At 42.1% G+C, this 19803-nt stretch overlaps 2 protein-coding genes across 5 annotated transcripts in view; both read left to right on the top strand.

Moving 5' to 3' along the window:
- Nucleotides 1–19803, top strand: part of LYN (LYN proto-oncogene, Src family tyrosine kinase) — a 116710-nt gene that overhangs the window by 80607 nt on the left and 16300 nt on the right. The gene's annotated exons all lie outside the window — the stretch shown is intronic.
- Nucleotides 14033–14578, top strand: LOC117033685 (ATP synthase F(0) complex subunit C2, mitochondrial). Its single transcript, XM_033125965.1, has one exon. The coding sequence runs from the start codon at nucleotides 14090–14092 to the stop codon at nucleotides 14513–14515; it is 426 nt and encodes a 141-aa protein (XP_032981856.1). The 5' UTR covers nucleotides 14033–14089; the 3' UTR covers nucleotides 14516–14578.

Genomic DNA, 19803 nt, shown 5'->3' with positions numbered 1-19803 from the left:
CTTATCACTGAGAAAACAATATATAGGTTGGGAATTCTTTGTAATAGTGCTAGGTTGGACCCACCAGTCTGTTGGTGGTAAATCAGGTCTGAAATGTCTGGAGGGGGTGTTCTGGGGAAGTGTCTAGAGTATTTGCCAATACTATCAGATGTGGGTCTCCTTATTTTGTCTCTTTGTAAAAGGTTCTGAAAAGATAAGTTAGGTTCTCATTTTCCAGCTCACGGCTATCCTCCACCCCTTCCCCCAATAATATCATGATAAGGTCACAACTTTATTTTCTGAACCTTTATTGAGCTTTGATTGATATGTCATCACATTTAATTGACTTAAACTGAAGGAAGAATTACATTGAGATGCTCAATCAGATTCAGTGGCAAGTAGAAGCCTCAGGTGACAGACTTGGTTTGCATTTCATCCAGGAAAAATGCCAGACCGGATCTCCGCCCCACCTCATATTTAATCTCACCTCTTTACATAGGAATTCTCACACCTGACTCTATATTGAGGGCCCCCCGCACCATTCCCAATTCTTCTTCTAAGCACAAAAGCTTCCTCAAGGGGAAATGACCAGCAATAAGGAGATAATTAATTCCATGAAATAAGCTGAGCCAGACTACACTGGCTGAAGGGGCTATACAGCCAACAGGATGTGATGAACCCCAGTGTGTATCAAAGAGCGATTGCTTGGAAGCCATTCTCAATATAAAATATAGACATGACGATTGAATATGAGAATCGCCTGTAGAATATGAGAAATATCAGTGTCAGTTTGTAAATGGAGCTGTTGGTGATGTTATGGTAGAGAGAGCATTGAGCTGAGAATTGGGAAACCTCTCTGGGGAAAAACGGGCCCAAGGTCCTTGCTCCTCTGAAAGAAGAGGCACAGGTTAAGTCTCCCACAGTCTCGACTCTATCATGACTCAGACAGTCTCCTCCCAATTAGAATACCTACGTGGATCGTCACCCAAAATTTGTAATTAATGATTTTGAGTGTATTGACATAAGATTTTTTTTTTCCCCTTTCTTCCGCCTCCCCTACCCCCACCCTCACTCCAGTTCAAGCCATTGTTTCTCAATCTAGTTGTGTAGGACACAGCTCCCTGGCCCATGCTGGTATTATAAGCCTTGTGCTCCCCCCAGCTGAGGCAGTCGGTTGCCAGTCATCGGCTTGGCCACTCACAGCAGCTCCCGGCAGCTCTCGCCAGTTGCTAGCTGCTCAAAATGGTTGCTGACCACTTGTGCTGGCTGCCGGCCACTCATACTGGCCACTGGCTGCTCGTGGCAGCACACAGTAGCCCATGGCAGCTCACACTGGCTGCCAGCCACTCACGCTGGCCACCGGCTGCTCCTGGCAGCACACAGTAGCCCACAGCAACACTCAGCAGCCCATGGCAGCTTACACCAAGCTCCAGCTCCAGGGAGAGCTGTTGTTCACAATCTTAGATGTAGAGGGCACAGCTCACGGGCCCATGTGGGAATCGAACCGGCGACCTTGGCATTAGGAGCATGGCGCTCCAACCACCTGAGCCACCGGGCCGGTCAACATAAGATTTTGACATTCCTCTAAATAAAGGAATATAAATGTGTCACATGAATGTAGTATCCAGGTGTTGAGAATGTAAATGCTCCATTTATCTTTTTTGAATAATGAGTTTTAAGACTGAGGCTTAAACTTTGACCATGAAAACTTACAAAATGGACAAGTGAAACTAGAGTTACTGTCAGAATTTCAATACTGGATAATATGCAGTTTCTATCTGAAAAAGTTGAAAAAATAGGAAACTGTCATTTAAAAATAGTATAAAACAGGAACTTTTTTTAGAGGGGGGAGGGTAGATGGTAGGAGGAAGGTGTTTAGCTTATTTAAGCAGAAGAACCATGACTGGTTGTTTAAAATAGCAAATAAGGCAGAAGTTATTCTTGTTTCAATTTTGATTGGATAACTTTCTAGCACCAATAAGAAGCTTTAAGCTAATGTAAAGGGGAGGTGGTGGTACGTTTGATCTGTGTGTCAGCTGCCTCATATCTTGGTATTATTTTGTCCAGGGGTGGAATTTCTGGTCAGCACTACTGTAAGTCACAAAATAATTTCCTCTTTAGGTACTCGTCATGGGAGCCTTAAAGGCTAGAATTAAATTGAAATAGTTTAGGAGCAGGCAGAGTTCTTTACCAGTGTTCACAATTTAAAAGTGGAAATGAAAGAACTTTGAAGTGAGCGGCAGAGTGTAAATTCCAGCTTATCTTTGTCTTAAGCACTTGGATTGGTTTCCTTGTATTCCCCTCACCCTCTTGGTATGTCTTCCTCCTTTTCACCCACAAACACACTGAGCACAGCCAGGCATGTGCCAAGGATGGGATGAGCAACATGTGGGTCTCCCTCAAGGAGCAGATGATTTGGTGTGGGAGGCCGATAAGTAACAGGCAAGGGCAATGGACATGGCAAGAGCGTCTGGGATGGGCACTGCGGGCTGCTTTCAGAGCAGGTGGAACAGGATGGAACTCATTAGGTGGGGGTAGCAGCAAGAGGGTGGGCTTCCTGGAAGAGGTGACCTCAAGAGGCAGGGTTAACCCTGCTAGCCTGGGAAGGAGTTGAATGTAGGGAGGAGTCTTTGAATGAGCTTGGTGCATAAGGGCATAAAAAAATGTGTACAAGGGGGTGTAAATGGGAATGTGTAGAAAGAATGGGAGCAGGGACACTGAGAGAGATAGACATGGACAATGAGGAAACTGGAAGTATTGTTAACTCTTGAGTTGTGTAGGAGGAGCAGTCGACTGTTTTGTAGATAACTGAGAAAAATGTGTTTGAGAAAAACAAAAAATGATTATACTCAGCAAATAATCTCTCATATTTACTCTTTTAGTTTTCTTTTACCTTTGAGCAGTCAGTGGTTGCTGTTTGTATTTACTGTGATATGAATCCGTGCGTCCCCACCCACCGCGCATGTGCGCACACACGTGCTCGCTATAGAAACTGGTCCGTTTTAAGTATTGGAGAACCGCAGGGTGCTCCGCTTTTCTGCTCCCGCAGTTTTGTTTTGTTACTGTTCCCGGCCCCCCCCCCACCCCATTGTTTTATTTGTTTTGTTTTCTAAACTTGAGACTAGGAAAGATGAAATGGAAGAGGAATGGGAGGGTCTGTGTTCCAAACCAGAGCTCATCTTTAAAGGATACACTCTGAAATGGACAGGACGAATTCTAACTTTCAGATTCAGAGTTAGATTTCTGAGCACCCAGCCCTGTTCCTGTCCCTCCCTTGCCCCCTGCCCCCTCCCGCCAACCCAAAGCCCAAGAGCACCTTGGTCTGGGAGACCTAAATCCAAGGGAGTTTACACTGAGTCTGGAGAGAATTAAACTTCTCAACCAAGTGGCTTCCCTATGTTGCCCAGGAGGCAGGTATGTGGCCCGAGCTGTGAATCCATGGCAGGTTGCTGGGCGGGAGATTGTTCCTTATTCCTGAGACTAATGGGGAGCAATTAAACAACAAAGCAGGAATGTGATACCATGAAATCTGTGCTGTAGAGATTGCCCTGGCCACAGTGTATAAACCTGACAAAAAGGGAGGAAGGAAAGCGAGAATCCAGGGATCCCGGGGAGAGCACGGGGATGAGTGAAGTCAGTGCTCCACATCGCACTTGTGCACAAATAGAGAAAGTGAAGAATGACATTCGCTCGGGTGTTTGAAGTGAGCAGGAGAGCAATTGACATCATGAGCATAGGCTTTAGGTGGGTGGGGAGGATGCTGGCTGATGAAATCAGTTTGCTGGTTTTGAGGTGTCACGGGCACCCAGGTCAGATGTCCTGGGTTATCAGATATTCTAATATAAGAGTCTGGGGTTTGGAAGAAGGACGAGAGCTGATGAGAGTCCCAGGAGGCTGGTTCTGTGGACAGTCAGCAGGGGTGTGAGGAGGACACAGACAGAATGAGTGGAGGTGGCAGAGGGCAGGCAGCCCAGAGCAGAACCCTGGGGAACAGGCCGAGAGAGACAAGGGCAAATGCCAGCCTGGGGAGACCAGGGGCGTGGTCCTGGGAGACAGCCTAAAGGAGGAGACAGGTCCTGTTCAGAACGGAGCAACTGCTATTGGATTTTGTGACAAAGAAGTCCTTGGAGAACTTGGCTAGCCCATTTTCAGAGTAGTGGTTTAGATGGAAGCCAAACTCTTGACCTCCTTTCCCTTTCCTGTTGCTGGCTCTCCTCTGCTCCTGATTCCTTGAATCCTTTTCTCTGTCTCCCCAGCTTCCTCTCTAAGCCTGGTTGGCTCTTCTTCATGCTGTTACTCTTCCTTTTTTCTCCTCCACTTCCTCTGCGCCCTCATTCCTTCCCCAACCACTTCCCAGCCACACTTTTGAAACAGCTTATTTCTGTTGTTACTTAAATGGAATTATATATAGTCCTTATTTTTAAAAGCAGGTTCATAATTCATTTTTTCTATGAAGGAAAAAACATGAAATAGAATTATTTAAAGAATTACTTAAATGATTGGTCTTTTAAAAAATATGGCTTTGTAGTCTTCTGTAGAAAAAAATCTTTCTTCCCCCATCCTTGCAAGATGTGCTTCAAGACGTTTGTGTTACATTGCTCATGGGGTTTCATAAAATGTAGTAATTATTTTAAATTAAGTCACCAAAAGTAGACCTCCGTCCCCAATTTAAGGACAGTTTGTTGTCTTAAAAGACAACAACTCTGTTGTCTTAAAAGACAATAACTTATTTGTCTTAACAATTTTATTGTCTTAAAAGACAATAAGCTCTAAAGAGTTTATTTGAGGCCAGTTGGGCACCTGGAATGCATTTTCCCAGGTGTCATTGTGGTCTGTTCACAGCCACCACCCAGTATAGCAGAGCCTTGATTCAGTGTCCCCTGCTGGGAAATTGTCTTTCTGGCCTCCCTGGTACCCTATCTGAGTCACCTCATCTCTGCCTTGCAGACAGCCTGAGGTCTTATCCAAAGGACCGAGGGACCCAAGGGTGACAGAAAACTGGGTCGCCAGAGGGTCCTGAGGAGCCCCAGCAATGAGTGCCACCATGCAATCTCAGTCCCTCCCCACACCGAAACCCCTTCTTGGGAGGCCCCAACTCCAGTCCCCCAGATGCGAGTGTGCAGGGGCGGCTCTCCTTCCAGGAGGTCCTGGTGGCCGGGTGGCGGTCCCATAGGGTCCTCCCAGCCAGCTTTCTGGGATAATCGCTTCTCACGGCCCTCCCGACTCCATGGGGGCCCTGGTGGTTCCATGGTTCTCTCTTCTTTTCACCCTCCACCCCACAGTTCCCTCTGCCCCTGCAAAGGAGAAGCAGACCTTCTCCTTTGTTCTTCCAAAATAGATCTCCCTTCTTCTGCCCATCATCTCTCACCTGGACGATTGCAGTTGCCTCTTACCTAGTGTTGCCGGATTGGGCAAGTGGAAATTCAGGGTGCCCAGTTGTATGTGAATTTTGGGTACACTATGAATAATTTTTAATAGAAGTATTCCCTTTGTATTTTACCTGGCAACCCTACTCTTACTGCCTTTCTCCTATCTATTTGCTGTCCTCTTTCCAAGCTCCACAGAGTCCTAACAGCCAATTTGGTACATTTATTTTTGCATTTTTTATTATAGTCAAATATACATAATATAGAATTTACCATTTTAACCATTTTTCAGTGTACAGTTAAGTGACATTAAGTATGTCCACATTGTTGTGCAACCATCACCATCATCCTTCCCAGAACTTTTTCAACTTTCTGAACCGAAAGTCCCCACCCATTTAACACTAACTCCTCATTCCCCTTCTCCCCCTGCCCCTGGCATCCCCTGTGTTTTTTATTTATTACCTGTCTCTATGAATTTAACTACTCAAGGTCCCTCCTGAATTGGATGATTTTGCATCCTAGCTAATCATCTTCAGTGGAGTCCATCACACTTGTAAGGAGTCCCGATGCCTGTGGACACAGCTCCCCAGCATCCTGCCTTCTTCAGATCTGGAGCCCACCAGGCTCTTTCCTATCTTAGTTCCTCTTTCCAGTCCACTCCTGGAAACTACCCCTTTGCTCCGGGCCTTGCCCCACCTCCTGCATACGCCCTAAAATAATTCCATCCCCTGCCCCGCTCACTCCATGCTTCTCTATCATGGCCTCTTGTTCATTTCTTTCATTGCACTTACTGCCGTTTGAATGTTTTGGTAAGTTCCTGTTTATTTTTGTATCTCTAGCACTTAGCACAGTGCCTTGTATATAGTAGGTGCTCAGTAAATATTTGTTGAATGACTATATTGGCCAAATTATTATATTCAGTTTAAAACACGAAATTCTTTTTCTATGCTTCAGACAGCTCTGAAGAAGTAATTAGAAGGACGTGTTTTTTTAATGTTCTCTCAGTCACTGTTCAGGTGTGTTTACCCATAAAATATTTTCCTGATAATATTTCTTCTTCCCCTTCCTCTGTGTTTACTTTTCCACACAAAACTTACCCTATTGATCAAAGTAAAAGTGAGAAAAGAAGGATGTAGAATATAGTACCTGGGCTTTTATGAAAAGACAAAGAGGATTCTTTGTTTTGCATACTCTGTAAAGAACGCCAGGAGCAATGAAAAATTATAAATGAAATATTTAGCACTGAAGCCCGTGGTGGATGCATTTAATTTGGGAAAAATGCAAAAATGAACAAGTTTTACTCTTAGAGTGTCATTCAAGTCCTCTGTGGCCTTTTCCTTGGCATCGGGACAGCCCTTCATCTGCTCCTGCATGAGCTGGCAGAGGCTATAATGCTGAAATGTGGGTGATGATGGGGCTGGCAGATTCTTCTTTGACAAGTTAGGATTTCCAGCTCTTGTTAATTATTCCATACACATGTCCCCCAGTGTCTAGAACATAATTATCTGGGTAATGCCATGTTGTAGAACTACCTGCACATTTGTTGATAAAGATCACATTTACGCTAGTATTGGCAAGCAGGATCAACAGTGAGTTTTAGCTGAGATCTTGATGTATGACAAGGAGGTCATACATCCTTTGTCCTCTTCACCATTTTCAGATCTTCTGATGCCACCAGGATCCTGCTTGCTTGAGGCCCCCCTGCCACCATCCCCGGATCCCTGGGCACTTCTTCCCGCTGCTGCGCTATGGCTCTGGCCCGCTCCCTCTCCACCTGCTGCCATTGTCCACAGTGGTCATGCAGATAGACCTTCAGACACGGGCCTGTGTGTTTCTTCCTCTTCTCCAGGATGCTGTCCTCACAACCCTCAGCTACTTTATGCTTATGACCAATAACTCCACCGTGACGCCCATGCCAGCCTGTCGCCTCCCGCTGCCTGGCTCACTCTCTAGGACTCCTACTCCAACAATTGCAGCCCCTTCCCAGCACTTCTAAGCCATTAAACCTTCCACCTGTTCCACCTCCACCCACCTCCTCTCTCCTTACCTAGTTTCTGTAGACCCACTTGCCCCTCTCCCTTTGTCATCCAGCTCTTTACCTCTTTTACTCCTGCATCCACACAACAGCGGTGACCAGCGTTGATGTGACATACTGGCTTTTTGCACTTCTGATTCAAGACCAGTAACCAACGTGCCTAAAAATCCCATTCATACACACTCTTAGGCAACTATTTCTCACCTTCTCCTTTTCCTCTGTCCCCAGACCTTCCTCCTTCCCCTTCCCTCTCTCTGTGGATTACCTGGATGTCTCTTTCCCTGAGAAAGGAGAAGCCATCTGCAGAAAGCCCACACACACTCCCAACTTCCTGTTGTGACAGCCACCTGCATTATGCACCAGGTCCTATGCTCTCTTGCCATTTCAAGAGATTGTTCTAGAAATTCTGCATTAGCATTTCCCCCCCATTTCTGTACCACTCCCATAGGAATTATAATAAAGTCTTCCCTTTTCTCCACATCTCTCTTTTGAACCCACTACCACTCCATCAAACAGCTCTTGACATGTCATCGGTGATCCCCATGACACTTAAGTCCAAGGTCATTCTTCAGCCCCTTTTCAGGCGGCCCATCAGCAGTGTTTGGTGCAGTTGGTCTCTCCTCACAGACACACTGTGCTTGACTTTTGGGACATCCTTCTCTGGTTTTCCTCCCACCTTACTGGCCACCCCCCCCAACCCCCCCAACCCCTTCTTCTCCCCTTTCGTTAATAGTAACACCACTCTTCCAGTTGTCACGCCTCACACCTTGAAATCATTCTTGATTCCTTCTCTTATGTTACATATCCAATCCTTAAGCAAATCCATCTGATTCTACTTTTTAAATAGATTCACATTCCTAAGTCCTCTACCGCTGTTACTCTGACCCAAGTTGAACTCTCTCAGGATGAATTACCTGGTTCTAGCCTTGGGCTTCAACTCTTGCTTCCGTCAGAGCCCATTTGTTACACTGTAGCCAGAGTGCTGCTTTTAAAACATAAATCAGATCTACACCCTCCTCCTCTCAATCCTTCAGTTGCTCTTTACTTCACTGAGAATATGACCTGAAGGCACCATAATGGCTATTCGCCTGCACTGTCAGTCTTGTCATAGATTATCTTTCAGAAGTTCAGTCTTTTCATACATTTTCTATTCTCTTATTTGTATGGAAATCTGTGTTGCAGGGTTTCATTTACTTGCCTCACATAAGCCTCACCTTGGGCTCTTGTTTGAAATCTATAGATCTGTGGGGCCCAGGACAAGCTGCAGGTGTCCCGAAGGCTGGGATGAGTCTAGGAAGCACGTCCATTGAGAATGTGATGAACGAAGTGAGTGAGCCTTTTCCTAGGTCTTACATCTTCCAAAGGCAAGCTGGTTTTCCTCATCCTAAAGCTGTAGCGGCTAGGGAGGAATTACACTTCTCTCATTATTTAAAGTTAGTGAAGCTCAGTAATTGTTTCCCCATATCATTAGGCATGGAAGAATTCTACCTGCTGAGCAAAATGCTTGACAGTGCTTCTTCCTCCAATTCGGTCATTTCCAGCACTCCCTATCCACCTCCTGCCCCATATCCTTAGGGAAAGGAAAATGCATGAGCAGCTGTAGAGAGCAAACCTTCACAGCCTCCATTATTTTGAAAACTCATTTCAGAATGGTTGAAGTATAAATAAAGATTATAGTAAATCTGTTTAGGTATATTTGGAATTTATCCGTTCTCGTTACAGACTTCCTTTAAATTTGTCACAGGACAAATAACTCGCATCATTTTCAGAGCTAGAGGTCAGGCCTTGCAAGGGAGTTCTTTCTATCTAACAAAACTCAAGTTCTTTAAGGTATTTTGTTGGAGTTGAAATATAATGCATGTGCCTACTGTGTATTTTCTTCATGTCTTAGCTGTGTGACGTGTATATCTATTTGCTGATGTGTTCATTTTCTTTTTGTTCTTTCTTCCCCATTAGGAAGTAAACCTCATAGGGCAGGACTGTGTTTAGTTGCCTGCTGCATCTGGAATGGGGCTGGGCTCCTAGCAGGCAGGCAGGACTGTGTAAATGGATGGACAAATGAATGACAGTCCTCGTAGGTTAATGGAAGACCCTGCCTCAGAAGTACATTGACCTCTTAATATATGAGTGTCCTACAGGCGTAGCATCCTAGTGAAGCCACAAGTGACCAGAACTCTAAATTATACCCCCAGCTGTTTTCTGTTAACTCATTGTGGCGTATATACTCGTATGTATTGATATGATTACATAAATGTGAATATATACTTAGTGAATAATCTGAGAAGTCTTTCAAAGTTTAAAGCTATATGCATAAAACAAGTGTTCATGCTCTGGGAAGTTCTTGGAAAATGTGAATCTGTATCAGATCTCATTTTAAAATATAGGGTTTCTTTTTTCCTTACCAGAAGTCAGTGTGTGTTTATTATAGAATTGTTGAAAAATTAAAAAAAAAATAACATTCAGATCCTATGATTCCAAAGGTAACTGTTACAAGCATTCCTGTTGTGTTCTCATGATATGTGTTTTGTTTTTCTAATGATTTTTTAAAAACATTAGCGTTATAATGGATTAAAAAAGAAGAAAAGTCAAATTATTCTATCACTTAAGAACTAAAAACTGCATACCCCGACTCCTTAGCCCCAATTTGAACAATTCTAATGGACCCTTCCAGATACTAGCATAGATTATGGCCTCCCCGCCCGGAGCTGGGATTGTATAATAAAAATCATGTTGCAACTTTATAGCTTAATATATCTTGTCTATCTTTTCATATCAATACAGAGAGCCTTCTCATTCTTTTAAAGCTGCTTGGTATTCTCCTGTATAGGTGTCCTATGACTTATTTAATTCTTCTCTTATTGATAGGCATTTGCATTGTTTTCTGGGGTTTTTTTGTTTGTTTTGTTTTTTTACTGTTTTTTATATTACCGACAAATATTGTGTGGTAATGATCTTTATATATGTTTGTATACTTATGCTTGAAGGGTATGTTTGAAGGGTAAATTGTAAGTTGTAGATCTACTTTACCAAAAGTGTGCATACATTTTTAATTTTGAAAGTTATTCCTAAAAGTTTTTCCCAAAAAAAAAAAGTACCTTTTGCTTCATCCCCTTGTCCAAAGTGGGTCTTACTAACACTCTCTAATCAAGTCTGATAGGTGAAATTGAGTATTTCATTATTATAATTTGTGTTTATTTAATAAAAATGAGGTTATGCACCTTTTCCTATATTTAGTCTTTCTTTACAGTTTTTCTGGAAACTCTTTCTTTAAAGCCCTTGGCCCATTTTTTTTCCATTAGCACATCACCATCCATCCTTTTCAATTTTCTTTTCATTACACATTAGGTTTGTACTGTATGTGCTGTTTTGTATGTATCAATCTGAATATTATAGTTTTTCATTTTATTAAAAACTCTTCATAAACATGTATGTACCTATTACAATATAGTATTATATTCCTATCACTGTATCATGATTCCCTTAACATTACCTTATAGATAAACATTTGGAGAATCTCGAATTTTTCACTAATATAAATAACAACACAAAACATTTCTGTGGACAAACCTTTATTTATTTCACTTTATTTCCTTACTGTGGATCCAACCCCACCCATCCCACAGTAGCCACATAACAAGATCAGAGTATGAATGTTTTTAAGTCTTTTTTTTTTAATTGAAGTTTATTGGGGTGACAATTGTAAGTAAAGTTACACAGATTTCAGGTGTATAATTCTGTAATACATCATTCTGTATCACACATTGTGTGTTCACCACCCAGAGTCAGGTTTTTAAGTCTCTTGACATTCACAACTTGTTTTCACTGAGCAAAATTTGGCATTTGAACAGAGTGAATTGTTTCTCAGTTTGAGCTGTTTAGGGTATATTGGGTCAGATCACATTCTACTCCTATCCTGCGAAACCATAGAAAGAAGAGCTAGTGGCTTTTCTCTTTTTTTTCCATCAGTGGAATAAGTTGAGAGCTTTTTGCTTCCTTCTCCTTTCAAAGTGACAAGCATGACCCATTAGCCACAGATCAAGGGTTAGGTTATTTAGATCACTTCAGTAGCTAGAAGAGGGGACAGTAAGCAAAGGAGATTTCTAATCCTACAGTGTCATTTATTATTCACTGTCCTGTCCTGAATGTACACAAGTGGTGAGTCTCTTTCATGAATGGGAAGAATGTGGATCACTGACAGATACCCCTTTACTTAGGCAGTTGGTACAAGGGAGCCTGGTCACACTAAATGGAAGCAGAGTCCTGAAGGTTGGTGGTGGCCACTCAGCAAAAGGGAGATGTCGTGCCTGAGGCTGCACTTGTGTACCTGTGGGCAGCTTCCCACCAACTGTGCCTTGGCTGTAAAAGATCAGTTCTACTGTTTGTCATTTCACCAGTATGAACCAAATATGGATTTTAGTCCTTTTATTATTAATAATGGTAGTATTAATATTAATAATAGTAACAATATCTGTCTTGCATTGAGAATTTTATCATTCTCCATTTCAATCTCATCAGGACTCTACCAGGTTGATATTATTATTTTCACCATTTTGCAGAGTGGAAAACTTGAGGTTTTGAGAAGAAACTTGTCCTCATTTTATATAAACCCAACTTGATTCATTCTAAAGTCTGATCCAGAGTGATAACTGTCCAGCTATCTTCTGAAGCATTGCCAGTAATCTCTCTACTTCCTGCAATCCCTAATTATATATATTCACACTATGGCCAGGTTTATTTGAGGTTGGATTGAGGAGCAGCCTAAGGGGGAAGAAGTGATAAGGGAGGAGCTTTGACCACTTCTCAGTTTGGTCTGGTCCTGCTCAGGTGTGTATTGGCACTCACATCCAGTGTGCCACCACCAGCTGCCAAACCCTTTCCTTGGTCGTAAGCCGCACTGCCACAGATGTGGGAGACGAGTGCTGGCTGCTCTCCCTGCAGCAAGCTTCTGCCAGCTTCTGCTCCTGCTTTCCTGCAGCTGGAAACTTCCAGGGTAGTTGTATTTTTTAATTGTGGTAAAATATACATAGCATAAAATTTACTATTTCAGCCATTTTTAAGTGCACAGTTCAGTGGTATTAAGTACATTCACGTTGTTTTGCACCCATCACCACCATCCATCTCCAGAAATCCTTTTCTTCTTGCAAACTGAAAATCTACCCTTTAAATACTAATCCTTCATTTTTCCTCCCTCCAGCCCTTTGCAATCACCATTCTATCTTCTATCTGTGAATTACTACTCTAAGTACCTCGTATGTGTGGAATCATACAATATTTTTTTGTCCTTGTTTATTTCACTTCGTATAATGTCCTTAAGGTTTATGCATGTTGTACCATGTGTCAAAATTTTATTTCTTTTTATGGCTGAATAATACTCAATCGTTGTATGTAGATGTAGCACATTTTGTTTATCCATTCATCCAGCAATGGACACTTGGGTTGTTTCCATCTTTGGGCTATTGTGAATAATGCTACTATGAACAGGGGTATAAATATATCTGTTAGATGTTATACAGATATCTGCTTTCAGTATTTTTAGGTATCTACTGAGAAGTGGAATTAATGGACCATATGGTACATCTATGTTTAATTTTTTGTGGGACACCACTCTGTTTTCCATAGCTGTTGCACCATTTTTCTGTGTTTCCCCGAAAATAAGACCTAGCCAGACCATCAGCTCTAATGCGTCTTTTGGAGCAAAAATTAATATAAGACCCGGTCTTATTTTAATATAATGTAAGACTGAGTCTTATATAATATTATATAAGACCGGGTCTTATGTAATATAATATAATACAATATAATATAATATAATATAATATAATATAATATAATATAATATAATGCCGGGTCTTATAGAATATATATAAGACCAGGTCTTATATTAACTTTCGCTCCAAAAGACGCGTTAGAACTAATGGCCTGGCTAGGTCTTATTTTCAGGGAAACACAGTACATTCCCACTAGCAATGCGCAATGGTTTCAATTTCTCCACACCTCATCAGCACTTATTTTTTTGTTTTGTTTGTTTTGTTTGTTTGCTTGCTTGCTTGTTTTTATAATAGCCATCATTATGAGTGTGAAATGGACCAATAAGTTTTTGCTAGAGAAAGTCTGTGGGAATTAATTGACAAATTTTTCAGACTTGAACGAAGTTGAATCCCTTCCATGAAAACTTACTGATTAAAGTGATTCTTCAGTGAAGCTATCTTTATGGAAGTCATGTCCCCCTGAGGCGTTGTGGGTCCTTGTGTGCTATTGGATTGATTATATTTTGACAAGTCACAGAAACCTAACCAGCCCTAAGTTTGTATATACCAATCTTTGCTCTCATCTTTGAGCTATGAAAGTATGACAGAGTGCAAACTTTAACTTGGCCACTTTTTAAATTTTCTAGTTTTCTTATTTCTCTTTTCCCTCATTCCTGCCTTCAACTTGTGAACATTCTACTGTGTGTTCCTCTTTTTAAAGGAAGAAGCCAATATGGATGAATGGTTAAAAGCATTGCTGGTGGAACCAGCCAGACTTATATTCAAATCCAAGTCTATCTAGGAAAAAATTTAGCTTCTTTAAAACTCAGCTTCCTCACCTTACTACGAGTATTGGCTACTTCATAGGCTTGTTTTAAAGATTATAAATGCCCAGCAAGCTCCCTCTCCGTCTTCTCTGCCCTGAGAGCAGCTCTCCTGCCACAGCCCCATATCCCCTGAAAATGTACGCGTGCGCCAAGTTTGTTTCCACCCCCTCCTTGGTCAGGAGCACCTCTCAGATGCTGAGCCGATCGCTTTCTGCAGTGGTGCTGAAACGACCAGAGACACTGACAGATGAGAGCCTCAGCAGCGTGGCAGCCCCACAGACCCTGACCTCATTTATTCCTAGCCGCAGCTTCCAAACCAGCACCATTTCAAGGGACATCGACACAGCAGCCAAGTTCATTGGGGCGGGGGCTGCCACAGTAGGGGTGGCTGGTTCTGGGGCTGGAATTGGGACTGTGTTTGGGAGCCTCATCATTGGTTATGCCAGGAACCCTTCTCTGAAGCAACAGCTCTTCTCCTACGCCATTCTGGGCTTTGCCCTCTCAGAGGCCATGGGGCTCTTTTGCCTGATGGTGGCCTTTCTCATCCTCTTCGCCATGTGAAGGAGCCGTCTCCACCTCCCATAGTTCTTTCTCCCATGTCTTGTCTGCCCTGTATGTTCCTTTTCCTATACCTCCCCAGGCAGCCTGGGGAAAGTGGTTGGCTCAGGGTTTGACAGAAGGAAGACAAATAAATACTGTATTAATAAGAAAAAAAAAAAATAAATAAATAAATAAATAAATAAATAAATAAATAAATGCCCAGCAAGACTTCTAGGCAGAGTAAGCAGCCAATATGTGGCAGCTATCATCATCACCAGCATAATCAAAGTAATAGACTTCATTATTTCTTAGCAGTTTTGCTTGGAAAAGATAAATAAAGAAGAATATTATAATCAATAAAGCTAAAACAAAATTTCTAAGAAATTTTGATCCCAAAACATAGCAAGAATGAACTCTTTTTTCCATCCCTTCCTCCATCCAAATTAAGGATTAAAGAGTGCAGGGATGGAGTATGGAGGATCAGTGAATAGTAAGAGATAGGAAAGTGCTCTGTAAAAATTGTCAAGTGAAATAAAACAACTGTTGTCACATTTGGAGTACAGATGAGATGTGTTCTTGCTTAAAATTTCTTTTTGCAAACTCCTTATTTCCTTTACATTGTAATTTTCTGTTGTGATTAAATGGTCTTTTTAGGTCAGTTTGGGATTGAGCCCAGGGGCTCCTTGGTATGAAGGACCCTTCAAAGAGACTCTAGGTTTTACCCAATTGCTATTCATTTGTTCAGGTTGTTATTATTAATGTTATTATTATTTCATATGCTTCCTAAGGCTTTTAAAAGTAATTAATATTTTGAATTCTACTTTTCTCAAGCATAGGAAGGAAATACATATCTAGAGAATGAGGCAAACAATGCCTAATAGGACAGGTAAAGCAACAAGAAAACCAGGTTTTTATTCTTTCCTGTCTTTTGGCAGGTTTCTTGTTTAACTTCTATCACTGCTTGTCTAGATGACAAATGTTTTCCAACCAGCCAATTCTAAGACAGGTTGAGTTTTCAGTTCCAGTTTCTCATTTAGGCTGGAATTTCCTGGGGTAGATTTTAGCTTTGCTTGAGAGATCACATTGTACTCCCTCATTTAGGTTCCTTTTATCCCTTTAGTCCTCCATCATCTGACTCAAGTGTGGGTTTCTTCTCATTAAAATAAAGAGTAACTCATTGAGCCAGATAGCCTGTTACTTGCCAATTTCTCAGAAAAGTGATAGTCATTAGGATGAACACAAGAACACTAAAGCAAGACTTGGAGAGCAAGGCCATCACAGGAACATTTTGTTATTTGTCCAAAGCATCACTCAAGTTCTCCAGTGAAAGCAGCCCAGTATGTGTGCTGAGCAAATCCTTCAGAGGACACGCATGAGAAGGAAGGCGCCTAATGGCTCAGAGCCTGTGCGTCTGTGTGGGAGGCAGCCTGCTGATAGCTTCGGTGCACTGTGTGGGATGCTGGGGTTGACAGGTTTCTGGTTGGGCTTCTGGGAAGAACAGGAAAAGATGGGTGACCTCTGAGGTCATCACTCGCAAAGAAAGTCACTTGCAAGGGGCATTAGTTGAACTCTGCCTTGGTATGTAAAACATGATTAAGATTTTTTTTTTCTCTAGAGTTGTATTCCATATAAAATGACTCCATCTTACATATATCCCAGGGCTGAGTTGTTAGGTATTTCCTGCCCCAGGCATAGCTGTACTGTGAGCCCCTAGTTGGTCACTGGCAACTCTTCTCAATAAATGTACTTGAGCAAAGCTATACTTCATTGAGAGGGACGGACCTATGTTGCCTGCCTTAGAGCAGTCCTGGCAGGAGTATGTGAGGATGGTCTGCTGAGACTGCCCACAACATTTACTAATCATTTTGGAAATATGGACGGACTTTCTACTTAAACATTGATATAGGAGAGGTAATATAAATGTCTTATGTTCAATTCAAATGCTTCTGAAAACTTTGGTCTAACTTAATGTTTCTGATCTCGTACCCTAGAAAAAATTTATTTGCAAAGTAAATAGGACTCCAGATTTCATGTTCTGTCTGCACCCTGTCCCCATCGTAAGTGTGCACATATGTAAGTGTATGTGTGTGTGTGCATGGTAGGCAATGATGAGCAGAGGGAGCAGAAGCGGTAATGCTATGAAATGTTGGGGTTCTGAAAACTTTCCACAGGTTTGTATGTATTTGTGTGTGTATAAAATCATGCATGTAGGTATGGATATACCGGAAAATAGACAAACAGTGGTGACATTAACATGTCGAGTGTGTCCATAATGGCTCGGAGATGCCGATGAGGGACTGAAATCCATCCCCAGTCCAGCTCACCCATCAGCCAAGATAGCTGGGTCACCTCCACCTGGAGGAAGTGGTACCTTTTTCTAATTTGCTGTGGACCTTAGAGGGGTCCCTCCCACATCTGTCGGGAGGGTTGACACTTCCTATTTTACACCAGTTGTAGGAGAGGCAGGCCTGAATACTGGGGTCAGACGTTCGGTAATACTGTACTTCTCTCTCTGGTCACATGTGTGCTTCTAGCCCTGTCAGTTCTCCAGCTCGTGGAAGCTGACAGCCAACTCCTGTTCTCCTCACAGTGCTTTTGAAAGGTCTCTCGGGAAGACTTGCATGGCATGAGACTGGGAGTCTGTTTCTTTACATCTGACAGGATTAGATTGTGCCCTTTAACTCAGGAAACATCATTTTCAATATCTTCTGTGTGCGTAGAACTTTCACTGGGTACTAGATACCTGGAATTTCACCAGAACCCCTCTGGGTTACGAGCTCAGGTTGGGATCCCAGTGGCTCACTCTCTTACCTAGTGATTCCTTTCTGTCTTCCCAGGACAGCAACACACACACACACACACACACACACACACACACACCCATGAACATCAAAGGGATAAAATGTCATCATATATTTCCACTGAAGTTACAAAAAGAGGAACTAAGAAGTGTATGTTCGCCATGCTGTTTGAGCTGAAGAGCACAAGAAATGCAAAGCACATCTAAACCTAAATCAGTTCACTTTAAACCAGGAGTACAAAACATCGCTCACATTGTCTTCTTATATGATTATTCTTATTTTAGGTGATGGGGATGCCTTTCACTTCAAATTTTCAGAGTTAGAAATAAGCTCATCAGGATGAGACATTTTTAGTTGCGAAACTTCTTTCTCATTGGCAGGTGATTTAGAAAGCCGAGGTTTTCTCATATTCCCACATCACCAGGCCTGGCATCGTGATGCTGGCATGGTCCAAGATGAAGAGAATCACCTCAGATGATTTAAAACCTAAAGGTTAAATCGGTTTGCCAAACCCTTTAAGTAATGACCCAGCCCCAGGGCCATGATATGATAGAGACGGAGAGACAGTAGGGTCCCCTGCCTCTGAGCTGTGAGGCCAAAGGAGTCCTCCCAAGTTATAGGAAAGACAGAAGCTCAAGACACATGATCCAAGCTGTTGATGAACTCAGACTGCACAAGGTGAACGAGATGTTCCTAGCACCTCTGTCATTTGGTCCTGTACCTTGCCCAGCACCCACGTGACACCACCTTCTGGCCTGGGCCCTTACTTCTGGCTGAGCACATCTTGGTCCTTCTCTTGAGCTAAATCACACTGGGACTTCCTTTCCCAAGCATTTTGAGGACGACAATCCACTTGTGAGGTGGTTTGTAGGCAACGTGCTGAAACCAAGATTTTGTTCCAATCGATCTAGAACTTTAAATCCTAAATAGCTTAGGTTTAAAAGCATATGATCTAGTGTAGTGCTTCTCCAACTTTAATGTGCAAAGAGATCACCCAGAGATCTTGTTAAAAGTCAGATTCTGATGGAATAAATCAGAGTCAGAGTCCAAAATGCCGCACTTCTAATGAGCTCCCAGATGATGTCAGGGCTGCTCCTGGTCCGAGGACCCCACTTAGTGTTGCAAGGGCCTAGAGCAGTTCTCCATTTGGACTGCATGTTAGAATCATCTGTGGAGGCCCCTCTCCTCTAGGTTCAGTTTCACTTGGTTTAGGATGAGGCCCAAGTAGTGGTATTGTTTCAAAGCTCCCCACGTACACAACCAGAGTTAAGAAATACTGGCATAAGGGTTAAAACTTATTTATACCACTAAATGCACAGAAGGGAAATTAATTTCACTTCCAAACCATTGCACTAACCTATGGTGTGACTCTGGGAAAGCAATTTCCTTTCAGCCCCATCAAAGTTGCAAAGGGAATGACAATTACTGCCATATATATATATATATATATATATATATATATACACACATATATATAGATGTGTGTGTGTGTGTGTGTGTGTGTGTGTATATATATATATATATATATATGCCATAACATATAGGGCTATTTGGATGAAAGAGGGTTTTTCTGCTTAATTTTAGCCTGGTTGTTTTCATTCTGTCAGAGTGTTAACTTTACCCAAGCCAAACATATATCATCATCCATCTTATTTCCCTCTTTTTAGTCACAGGGCAAAACTGGCTTTAAATATTCTTTGTTCGATTTAGCATCTGCTAGACCAAGCATTCAAAATAGGGGCATGCCCCCAAAGGAGTGAAAATTGGTTCCTGACGAATCAGGAAATCTTATATATTACAATAGTCTGTGGGTCTCCAAAGGTCAAACCTACCTGACATAATCTTAGTTCTTTGTGTTTATTTTCTGCTGTTAAGGAAAAATTAACTTTAATTAAAATTTAAAATTTAAACTTTTCTCCTTAGGGAATGATAATGAAAAAAGATTCAGAAACACTGTTCTAGACAAAGACAACCCAAACTATGCTTGTATGTACTTTCTGAGATGGATATCCTAAACTCTACCTGGGGAGATTCCACCTAAGGGATGAAACTTGGGCTGATGTGACATTCTAGAATGTACTGAGAGTGTGGGTATTGAAGCCAGACACATTTGGGTGTAAATCTGGCTCTCTCCTTCAGTCTGTGGTTTTCAGCAGGTTCTTGTACTTCTCTAAGCTTCATTTGCCTCTGTGCAATGGAAATAAAACTTACGTGGTAGATCTGTTACTCAGATGAAACATGAAGTGGGGATAAAGGATATAATACAGTGTCTAGTACATAGTAAGTGCTCGATTAGTAGTGGGAGATGTAGTGATTATTAATGCCTATCTATCTACCTACCTACCTATCAATCATCAGCCTACCTCGCATCATCATTACAGTAAAAATACTTGTGGGCACAAAACAGTCTACTGAATCACAGATCTATTCCTCATGAGACCTGAGCAATTCCACACAACTTGCTTCATGATCAGCCTTGCTGAGCTAATGGAGCGCTCCCCTCTCCCT

The sequence above is a fragment of the Rhinolophus ferrumequinum genome, chromosome 14 (genome assembly GCF_004115265.2).
Source record: "Rhinolophus ferrumequinum isolate MPI-CBG mRhiFer1 chromosome 14, mRhiFer1_v1.p, whole genome shotgun sequence".
Classification (NCBI taxonomy): domain Eukaryota; kingdom Metazoa; phylum Chordata; class Mammalia; order Chiroptera; family Rhinolophidae; genus Rhinolophus; species Rhinolophus ferrumequinum.
The sequence above is the reverse complement of the archived record's forward strand: the minus strand, read 5'-3'. Positions and strand labels throughout refer to the sequence as shown.